We start from the raw sequence: 12,404 nt of genomic DNA, 5'->3' as shown, positions 1-12,404 counted from the left end.
CCAATAGAAAAATTAAATTTTATTCAGAATTCCTCTGTAAAACAGTAAGAGTTGACACTTCAGAATTGATGGATGCCGCTTATATTTTTAAAATTTAAATAAGGCACACATGAAAAATTTGAAATCGAATAACAGCATTTTAAACAAATCCACCGTAGAATAAAAAAAACATGCTGAAAAATTTATAGTAAGCGATAGATTTAAGGCTAATTTATCCTGTCAAAATATACTTTTTAAAGGCTTACCGTAAGCAGCCTTACATTCATTTTTTAAAACGTAAAATATATATTTATATATATATATATATATATATATTTGAATANTGTATATATATATACATACATATAGGCCTACTTTTATGTAGCCTATAATAAAGCTTTGAGTAGTTTTTTCCCTTTGCTTTTTTTAACTGCGCTTCATAAACTCTTATCTTCATTAAACTACACACTCGAATCGCAGGGATGCCTTTGGTTACGTTGCAAAAACATGTCTTTTATAACTTTTCTATCAAACCAAACAGAAATTTTCTATTACATCAACCAAACTTTTTTTCCTTCTGATCAACGAAAATACTATCAACCCAACTCTACCAAAGTCAATATGACATTTCTAGACGCCATAATATTCTTCCATTACCGAAGTACACTTAAACTGATGCGTGGTTGGTTGAGAGATTTACACACTACACACACATACAAACACATTTTCAAACTTTCATTTTCTGAAAATTGTATTTTTATTGTTTGAAAATATGAATTCCGGTGGTTATTTAATATGGAACTTTTTTTCCCTACTGTATTTCATTTTTTGATCATAAACAGATACTTACGTATAAAACAGGCAATAAAATAGAAAAAAAATTATTTTATCAAATCTAAAAATGTAGATATGTACTTACAAAAAGTATTTTTCTCCCTTTATTAAAGTCAGAACCGAAGCAGAAAACTTTTACCTTAATAGTTATTAATCAAATGATAATGCCGGATTCATTATCAGGATATAACTGGCTAATTGAATGTTTACATTTAATTAGCCAGGTTATAGACATTATTTGATTAATACAATCGAACCTCTGATAACAGCCATTTCCGAACAACGGCCATTTTTATGTTCTCGTCAATGGCCGTAGTTCTCAGGTTTGACTTTATATAGGCTTAATTCGGAGTTGGTTTACTGTATTATTATAATTTATTAGTATTTATGTAACAAAATAAATTTTATGCAAAAATATAAACTTTGTATGTAGGCCTAGCAGTATTAACTAGGATCCTAGTCTTGTACAAAACAAATTATATACAATAAAACTCTTACTTCGAGACCACCTACCACAGTTCCAAGCAAAGATGGTCGCTTTAGAGAGGTTTTGCTGTATTTTATTAAACCGTATTAACGAACATAACGAAGAAAGATTTTTAAAAACGTATATAAGTTCTAATAAGATAAGACTACAATCATAGAAAGCTCAACTTAATCTAAAAAAAATTAAAATAAATATTTAATTTACATAAAACAATCAGTTTTCACGTGAACTATGAACTTTTCAAGAATACAATTAAATCCAAATAATTGTTTATAAATGTAGATTATATAATTAGTGTTTGTATGTAAAATAGTACACTTATATATGTATAATTATAGATACTTATACAGCCAAACCTTTGAACAACGGACACTGACAGAAACAAAAAAATGCCCGCTGTTTAGTAGTAGTCGTTATGAAAGGTTCGACTGTATATGATTATGTATATGTACAGCTGGATAAGCTATATTTTAGAAATTTATGCTATCGACGGTTAATTTTGTTACCTACAATACGGTATATTACAGTCTGAATTCAGTCTTGACCATAACATATATTTAACTTCATCTACGCTACATGAAAATACAAAAGTAATACTTTAATACAAATTATATGTATACATACATGATTCCAGTTTTAAATATTGCATGCGTACACGCAATATACAAATTGACTTTCTGAACAATAAGAAAGTGTATTAACAATTGTAACCACTTTAGTATATATTTTATACAGTCTTAAACAGATATAACGCATTATTCTACGACAAATAATATATTTATGCTATCGTGTGACCTTTTCAACTCTTTTTTACTATCTAAAATACATAAAACGTTACATATGACATATATTATATATTTATGAAATGCACAGAATGCCATTTTTAAAAAGGCATTAGTGCAAATGGTATCAAGTCGAGTCTATCACTGGAATATCCTAGTAAATATTTACAATCGTTTGAAACGATCGGTACTATACGTATATAGCTCCGAAAGATACAAATTAATGTATTTTACTGATGACTGACATTTGCATGTTTATAGTTTATGAATATATAATGATTACACTTACTTTTTAAATGATACGTTGTTTCGTATTTAAAATTAATAAGGAAAAATACCTGAAAAATTTACATAATCAGGAAGTGAGGAGAAGGAAAAAAAACAAAGTATTATATTTTGGAAGAGAAATATTTTGTTTACTTCCTGATTTTTCACTTTATTTATTTAATTCGAGCGTAAAATTTCAATATTTATATATATGTAGCTCCTCTATCACGAATTACATAATTGTGTTTTTAAAGTTTAAATATTTATTTAAATATATTCAAGATCTATATAAATATATATATATACACGTGCATATATTTATAAACTATATAGAATAAACAACTCGCTTAGAAGCTTGTTTCTATCGAGGTAGCTTGTATAAATGGAATATGTTAACATAAAATCTCAAATTTTATTTTTATTATGAAAATCTGAAGTGAATAACTTTATAAAATCATTGATATAATTAAAATAAAATTAATAAAATGTTTACTTATAATCAATTTAAAAAAATAAAATACATTTTCAATACATTTAATCCATAAAAAAAGTATTTATTTAAAAAAATTATTAATTCGAAACAATTTTTCAATAAAATACCATTAATTTTATTTTAAATTAAACGTTTTTTTTTTAAATTTAAATTTAAATTAACCAATAACGAAAGGAATTTACGCTCTACATGTATATTTCAACCAATTATAGAGCTTTATTTCGTTTTGACGTCAAAGAAAAATGAAGATGGGGAGAAAAAATATATATATTAAAATTTAAAATATTTTAGGTTAATTAGAAATAATTTTCCTATCATAACTAAATTAAACCCTAACGAGTTTCCCAAATATTTTAATCATGGAAGATTTGATATAATTACTATTTTGATATACTCCTATTATAATACATTGGATATTTTAATTCCCTAAACTACCCTAATTACTAACTTGTAATCAAGTTACCGGGTAAAATCTAAATTATTAATCAACTGTTATTATAATATTTTATAATTTAATATTACAAAAATAGAAAATGTGCATTCAAAGTTTGTGTACTCGATACAGAGGGAGAGACAAAGAAAAAAAAATCAATAATCACACACTCTTCGTATATAAAGCTCACTAAAAATAATATAAATTCCATAAACTACAGTTGTTTACATATATTCTACGAATAAAAATTCGAAAAAAAATGTCAATTTTTCAAAATTCAATTATTCCGTGTGACGTCATTTCCGTTGCAGTAACGACACGCCGCTAATCTTGTCTTATTACAAAAATTTTTAAATGATCCAATAAAAATCTTGTGTGACGCAATACTTTAATAGCGACTTAAATGCTCTGCCGGTAATGATGTAACAATGACGTAACAGACCAGAATCGCAGTTTTCCTCCTTATTGGTTAATTTAAATTTCGAAAAAACGAATTTATCTGATTAAATTTAAAAGTAGTAATAATAATAATAATAACTCTACCGAAATTAATTAAATAATAAAAATTTTTAAGGAACTTTTTTTNTCGAATAACTTATATTTATTTAATGTAGTAACTTTAGATAGTATTTCACTGATTTAAACTTAAAAATTGTATATATATATATATATTTAAAATTATAATAAAAATTTTCCATGAAAAAACGAATTATATCAAATTATTAAATATCAAATTTATCTATCTTATATATCTGTTTCCTATCAAAATTGATTAATGAAGTTAATTCTAGAAGGAATTTATTTTCCAGATGCGTTGTATCTCACATCATTCCTCCTTGATTCATCTCAGAAATAACAGCCAAAAAAAACTCTAAAAAAATTTTTTTTCTGCCATCAAACAAAGTTAAATTCACTAAAATAAAAAAGAGTTTAATAAACAAATACCTAAAAACACGAAAAAATAATATATATATTCATTTTTTAAGCTTAGAAAACTTGACGAAAACGAAAATTGGATACACTAATCTCATCACTAATAATAAATAAGGTTACTAACTACAAATTGGCAGCAAAAAAAGAATAGAAAATTCAATTTTAAGCATTAAAATATGAGTAAAAAGTATTGTATATATATACAATTCGATACACTAATTATAAGTTTACTTTATAACAAGGCTTGTATATAGTAAAGTTTTCTATAAAGAAAACAATAAAAAAAAACTGATATTACCTAAAGTTTTTAAACTAAGTTCTGAATTTTTATAGTAAAACTAGTGACAGTTTTCTATAAAAGTCCAAGTACCAGAAAGAAAAAACAGGTAAACACTTGAAGAGAATTATGGTAAATCCGTTTCAGAAGGATATAGAATCTCCTGGTAATTTTTTCTTCTAGAATATTTTTCTAGAACTTAAAAAAGAAAACCTATTGCATAAAAACATAAGATGTTTTTTTTTTCTATCGAATTTTAAATTTTAATATTAAAAATTAAAAAGAAAACATTAATTGATAGTTGTGTGTTTCGTGGTCTTCAGGAAACGTTGCGTAATTTAAGCTTTTAATGAAGATAAAATATTAAAATTAAATTTAAAAATAATAATAATTAAAAATTTTAAAGAAAAATTATTGTTATTTATTTATTTATTTTATTTTATTTTTTTGTAATTTAATGTTTTAATTAGCAGAGGATTTATATATAGCCTATATATATTTCCCCTTCCTTCTCTATATTATAAAATTTATTTGCTTAATTTAATTAAAAATTTTTTTAATCATTAATTGTTGATTTTTTTTATAATAATTTTCTAGTAAAAAATTATTTTAATGTAATTTTTAATAGATTAATTATAAGGTTCCTTTATAAAAATTCTTATCGCTCACATTAACGATACTTTTATCGATTACTTAGAAAATATAAAATTAATAAATTACTTAGGATTTAATTTAAAATACAAAATATTTATTAGGTATATTTACATAAAATTAATTTTTTTTCTACCTATTTAAACACATTTATTAGTAATCCATTTTAATTAACAAGTCAAATGATAACATTTTTATTTAAAAAAAATTTTTTTTAATGATAATAAATTTATTGAAAAATCCTTGTCATTCTTTATTAATTTAATCAGTTTATTCTCAAAAGTAAGCTAATTCATTATTTTTTTTAGTTAGAATAACATTAAAACATTTCTGTATCATCATTTCGTCGCCATCTTTGTTCATTGACGCAACAATATTAATAACAAATGACACGCATCGTTCGATTAATAACTCATATTTTATTACTTTATTTAATTAATTTAAATACAAAATCATCATAAAATTTGAGTAAATTCCAAAAATATTGTTTTAATATCGTTCGCAAATAATATGCGGTTTGCGTAACGCTTCCGAAGGTGGCAAGACCAACAGATACAGACGTTTTACTTTTTTTTTTTTAAATAAAAATAATAATAATAAAACAAATAAGTGTTATATTTACCAGAAAGAACATTAAAATATATCGAAATTTTAATCAAAAGCACAAAGTTTTAATAAATGACAAAAGACAGACAGAAAAGGAAGAGAATATCATCAACGATTCAATTCCATTAGTGTGAAGGATTAATAAACAATTTCAGTTAATCACTCCTCACGACATGGCAATGCATTTAATTAACCTCGCGTCTTTATTACAACAGCTAAATTCTGATTACACATACAGGGAAAAATGTACTATCGACTTCCAACCATCTTGTTTCTATTAATTTGAATTTTCTGATGATTTTCGTGTAAGACAAGAAAGAAAGAATAGAGTTTCGTACGCTTTCATTTCATTATCTTTAAACGAAATTATGAAGCTTATGAAATAATCAAGGAGGATATCACGTCATACGTTTCCGATGTTTTCTAACAACAGACAAATGCCGCTGCTATTGCAGCCTGCCGGAAAAGTTCAGTTGAGTGATGATGACTTTAGTGTTAAGGAGTGCAATAAGACACTAATGATCTTAATGGAGAATGGCGGAGTATGAAGAGAATTGATACGGGAAATAGGTTGAGATAAATAGATAAACTTTTCAAGAAAATATTTATTTTTGATAACAGGCTCTATCTAGAAATATAACATTTTTCTTTTGTTCCTCTAATACATTGCTTCTTGTAAATACTATTGCAGTAGAAACTCGATTATCCGAACTTGATGGGATCTGGCGTCTTTCAGATAATCCAGAAAATCCTTTGTTTTTGTGTTTTGGATACATTAAGCACAGTGTATTTAAAGTCTCGCGAATAATACTGTAATGCAATGCATTTAAACAAATTAATTTACTCAAAATCTGACGTAACGTTACTTATATGATCTATTTTCGCGGCGCTATAATCGACATTATGACGTAGTGATTTACAGTTACGTGGATAGATAAGTCTCTGTGTATTATACTCGGTGAAACGTACAGTACAAGGTTTAAATGTTCTATTTTTTTTTTTTTTTTTCTTTCTTTTGAAAACCATTTCGAATAATCGAGTTTATTATTTTGTTAAACACACTAAAAGAGCATTTTTTCGGCCAGGCTCACAATGGAGGCGATAGAGTAGGCCCATTATATCTGGGGTAGTTTGCCCATTAAAAATTCCTGTGCTTGCCCAGATTTGAATCCAGGTCCTTCAAAGAAGTATTCTGACGCCTTAACTACCTCGACCATCTGTAAATCATGTATAAAATTTTTTTAAATAATCAATACTGTATATGAAAAAGTGATATAATATAAAAAAATATTAGCAATTTTAGATTACGCAAGGGTCTTGGAAGCGTCATGTAAATTCATACAATGACACCCATGTCACACGATGATATTGTGCAAGATCCAGAATCATAACTACTATTGGATTTCGTGCTAGACCAAGACAAAAGTAGAGATAAGTATACAGTATATTTTGTTTGCACGAGGAAGCCATAAAAGTTTTTGTTTAGGGCCTCTAATTGTCGGCAAGATAGCTAAGGTAGCAAGAGTAAGGCATCAACCTACTCTCGGAATACATGAAATCGAATCCGGGCAAACAACTGCCCAATAATTTTTCATATCCTGGGTATCATCCAGCCCATTATGGACCTAATTGAAGTCACGATAGATATGGAAGAAAATGCCCTCTTAGTGTTTAAAACGCGGAAAAAGCCATAAATAAAATAGGGAGCCTTTAATTCTTTATGTAGCAGGGGTAGTAAATTGAATGCATTTAAATTAAATTACACGCAATTTAGTAATCGTTGCGTTATATCGTACATTTTTAAACATTTCGCTTTCATTTCAAGGAAACAAAATGGCGTTACTTTCGATTCTTCTCGTCACAATGAATTCAAATACAGTGAACGAATGTGAATTGACTTCGAATCATGTAAAATATATTACTTTATATAAATTGTTTAACATTAAGAAGGTAAATATTGAAGTGTCTGAAGAATTACAAGAAAAAAACCGATTACAACAAAATAACTAAATTTACAATGGAAGGATACTTGAAATAAAGTTATTTTTGTGATGAAAAATTAAATGTTACTGAAGAAACAGAGATAATCCATTAAAAACTTGTGAAATAGTAGAACTGAACATGTAATAAAAGATAATGCAATAAATCTTGTTAAATTATAGAAAAGTCACTACAACCTGTACAGAAGATAAGTTGGGAACAACGAACAGTGGCTATCATCTTACCCAATTAATCATATAGGAAGATAAATCTAGTGCTCGTAGATATATTTTCGTCTAATACGACTCAAAATTTTTTTATAAAGCAACTTCAAAACAGAAAATTACTTGTAGGTTTATTTATTTTGTTGTAGAATATAACTATCGAATAACAGACAAATACAAGATAATCGTAATTAAAGTAACAATTTTTAACGCTGTATAAGAGATCTTTAGCAATCTAAATGTAATCAGATTTGATTTAATGATATTTCAGGACATGAAGACATTTCCATGAAAATAAATACTGCCACAACTTGTCACTATAACACTTTTGGCGCTGCACGCAAATATTTTTTACAGAATATTCGTGCTATATAAACAACCTGGCCATGCAGAGGATACTGCTGAAAGACCCACCAATGGCTTCGTTTGATGGGATACAGCAATGCAACACATGGGCAATCTGCCAAAGGGGTGCCTCCCAGGACTTTCTATGAAAAGCATGCCTCATTTTTCGGGTTTTTAGTATCTAACACTAAAATTCTCGAAAAAATTCATTCATCTACTGATGGTCGCCATCAGTGGATGAATGGATAAAGTCACTGAACATTGGTATTCGGTTACAGGTTCGCGCCTCACCAACAGGTTGGCCAAGTTTTCAGGTTTTCTTCATAATAGGGACACGTTTCTCACAGAAAGTCCTCCCGCGAGATACTCCTTCGTAGATCATCCATGTCTTGTGTTGCTTTAATCCTATCAACCGATCCATCCGATACTACTCAACATAGTCTCCATTATGAAGGTGTAAAATCTGAAGGTAAAGTATGTTCAACAGCTGAATGTAGTGTGAAAGCGCCTAAAATGCCATAGTGGCTTATGTTGGTATTATTTCTAGGCAAATATTTTCCACGTGTCCTAAAATGTTTCAGATTCTATAGCTTTTGGACTGTAAATATATCTGTAGACAGCGTTAAAAGGGGTTACTTTAAATACGATCACCCTGCATCAGTACTACATACGCTGGATATACTGTACAACAATATGTCAAATTTAGACGATCTTACAAAGCTACAATTTGCATCCTCTGTGGAACGAGGCCCTAACTTCAGTAAGTTTTAAAACGTGAGGCCCTGTTTCGTAGATTGTGAGCCTTATATAACTTAAGGATAAGTCTAAATAGAGTACTGCTTTAAAATCTCTTATTCAATAATTGCTTTTGTACCTATATAAGCACAATATAATATACATAGTTGTACAGTACAACTCGGTACTTACTTACAGTCTAGTATAGTACATTGTACCGTATTATACTGTACTTACGTGCAGTGTAATTACGTAGATTAAAAAAATCTGTATTTAAATTTGGAAAAGTAATTATTAAGATTAGATAATTTTCCAAAGCAAAATTTATAAAGCTGATAATGTTTAATCCCTTTATATTCTCTTACTTACCAGAAATCTTATCAAGAGATTAACCAAGAATTCAAGAAGTTACTTTGGAATTCCAATAGGTTGATTAATAAAAACGAGACATTAACACGCCTCAAGTAAAATTATGTTATAAATTTATAAGTATATAACAGCAATTAAAACTTAAATATTTAATAATAGTAACTAAGCAACAACTAGAAATTAATATTCCTGTCAAAAGATCAAAAAAGAAATATTGAAATTCCATTCCAGTTAAAGATTAAATCTTGTGAAAGATCTCTCAACGGTTGCAACAAGTCCAAAATCCATTAGCAAATCGCAACAGAACGTGTTTATTTGACAGATAGATTCAGCTGTTAAGGGAGAAACTATACAGAAAGGAGTGTAATCAGTGAGTTGAGTAAATTTTATGCAAGAGAGAAAGAGAAAAATCGATTGTTAGCTTGGTTTTCCTAGATATATAAATGGCTTACAAGACCATTCTACCTTCTTCACTTGCCTATTTTAGGAATAGGGCACGTGTAAAGTGGGATAATTACGTTTCAGACTCATCACCTGAAGCGACGACAACGAAAATTGCTGATTGTGAAAAATTCTTAAATGGGAGTGAAGATATTCACGCTCCTCTTCTTTTGTATCGTGAAGAGAAAGGGATTTTTCTTCTCCCTTCTTTCTCTCAATAAAAATACTTAAATATTTTGAAAACAATGAAGAGGAAAAGGTCGTTGAACTTATCTTTAAAGAGGTAAATGGTTCTTATGGTGTGAAGTAGTTAAAAATGAAGAAATGCAATTACTGGAAATGTGAATTTCGTTCCCAACTGCCTATATCTGTGCAGTGGAATCTTCCTTGTATAAAATCAAGAGTAAATATTTGTAATTTAAAGAGTATCCTAATTAATCAATATATCTATTAGCGAGAAGGACGAGTAGGTTATCGCTTATTGAAAAAGGTAATAAACAGATTGCCACACTTTAGATTTTCTCGCATTTTTATTGCTTGATACATATATATATATAATTATGTAAGAGAGATTTTAAAGGTTAAACAAGGTATATACATTAAAGCTTATGTAATTCTTAAAGATAGTTTGATGCTACTCACTTTATTTTGATCTGTCCAAAACAAAAAATATCCTCTAGGATCGACTTTTAAAGTCACGGGAGTTCCAACAGCGGAATCCTACAAAACGAATAAAAAATTAAATATTTATTAATGTAAAATTCTATAAATATTAACTTGAAACAAAATTTATCTACTATAATTTTTTAATTAATTATGATTTTAAAAATTGTTTATATAAAATTCAAATTTATTCAACAATTTAAATTCTAAATTAATCAATATTAGCATTTATTGATTTGTCACTTATTGGTTCTTTACATAGAGACCAATTAATATTTGTACAGTGTCTATACGCGTTTATTAGTTCATTATTCTGTAATAATTCAAATGGAATTAGAAATTCCTGGAAAACACAGAAAAGGAAGAAAAGCAATCAGCATTCCAATAAAAGTACAGAAAAAAAATCAAATTAAAATTAATGTACGAACCAAAAAATATTTATATATAAAGTTTATATAAAAGAAAAATAAGAATATGAAAGGCCTCAGGGCCTTTAACGTTTTCACACAATCGAAAAAATTCATTCCATTCTTTTTCATTCATAAAAAACCTGAAGGCAAACATTCAAAATCGAAGGAACATTCCACAAGATTCAATCAGAGATCATCATCTCTATTCAAAATAAATGCTGTCTTATATAATTTAATGCAAGAACTATCAGGAAAAATAAAAAAAAAATTAAATAAACTTTTAAACAGCAACTTGAAAAAAAATCCTCTTTCATATTTCTCAGTTTTGGATGATTTTTTTTATTATTATTTTGGGGCTCTCTCCGCCATGTGGACCCCTAAAAAATTAGTTTTTCCAGGCCCTTCAAGGCTTCGACCAGGTCCACAATGGGGGTAGAAAGGGGGTTAGGGCCCGACTTATCCGATGAGACGTGAAATTCTTAAGCTCGCTCGAATTAGATCTCAAATCCCCAGGACATTTGAATTTCGAGGAAATGAATTTCTAATATTTTTAATTATTTAATTTATCTTTTTTTACTTTCTAAAATAATAAAAAAAAATAGATCAATTAACTTGGATATTGCTTATTCGAAAAGGGATTTCTTAATGAGATCTTAAAATAATCCTTGTCTTTAATTGTATTAATGAATTTTTTGATGAGATTTAAAAATTCCGCTGCACAATTTTTTTTTATTTTTTACGCTAAGTGAAAAATTTATTTTTTTCTGCAAGTTAATTCCGGAAGATTTTAATTCTAATTAGTTTTAATTCATTTTAAAAATGGTGCAAATTAGTTTTATATCCTTATAAATAAAAGTAAGCGCGATTTGGCTTAGTTTAATGGAATTCGACAACTCAACACATGGGTGATGTGCCAAAGGGGGGTGCCTCACAGGAAATTCACTATGAGAAACTAGCACCTAATTAGATGTTACAAACGTAAAAAAATTCAGTAAACCGTACAGTACCGTCGCGGGTTTGCCCCTTTTGAAACTTCGTTGGTAAGGGGCGAACCCGCAACCTTCTCGCAACCAGAGTTCAGTTGTTTTATACACTCACCACTGGTGGTTCCAGAAACAAGCAAGAGATAAATTGATCAATCTGATCGATCAGAAATGATCTCAGTACTCATTAGTAAAGTAGATTTTTGAGATTATTCTTAATTCAATTAAATTTATCTTAGTTTTTATGGTAGGAGCTGAAAAAAGTGTATGTTATGATACGTTCTGTATTATTATTTTGTATGTGTATACATAATAAAATAATACTAAAAGGATTCCACGCTCGTGCATAAATGTCATAAAAATCAATTTCTAATTTTAATTATTCAGAAATTTTGATTTATAAAATCATCAGAATCAATTAAATATTAATCAAGGAAAACTTAATATTTCCTTGATTATTTCTAATGTTTAATTGATGCCAACGATTTTTATGAATTTATGTAGTACATCCT

At 27.9% G+C, this 12,404-nt stretch overlaps 1 protein-coding gene across 1 annotated transcript in view; it reads right to left on the bottom strand.

Moving 5' to 3' along the window:
* LOC111632403 (1-phosphatidylinositol 4,5-bisphosphate phosphodiesterase classes I and II-like) overlaps positions 1-12,404 on the bottom strand; it is a 122,964-nt gene that overhangs the window by 87,026 nt on the left and 23,534 nt on the right. The window contains exon 2 of the mRNA XM_023376817.1: positions 10,479-10,556. Within this exon, the coding sequence (XP_023232585.1) occupies positions 10,479-10,556 (78 nt within the window). The remainder of the gene's footprint in view (positions 1-10,478; positions 10,557-12,404) is intronic.

The sequence above is a fragment of the Centruroides sculpturatus genome, unplaced genomic scaffold (genome assembly GCF_000671375.1).
Source record: "Centruroides sculpturatus isolate CEXI.00-Female unplaced genomic scaffold, Cexi_2.0 scaffold834, whole genome shotgun sequence".
In the NCBI taxonomy this organism is placed as follows: Eukaryota; Metazoa; Arthropoda; class Arachnida; order Scorpiones; family Buthidae; genus Centruroides; species Centruroides sculpturatus.
This window is presented reverse-complemented; position numbering and strand designations above follow the sequence as displayed.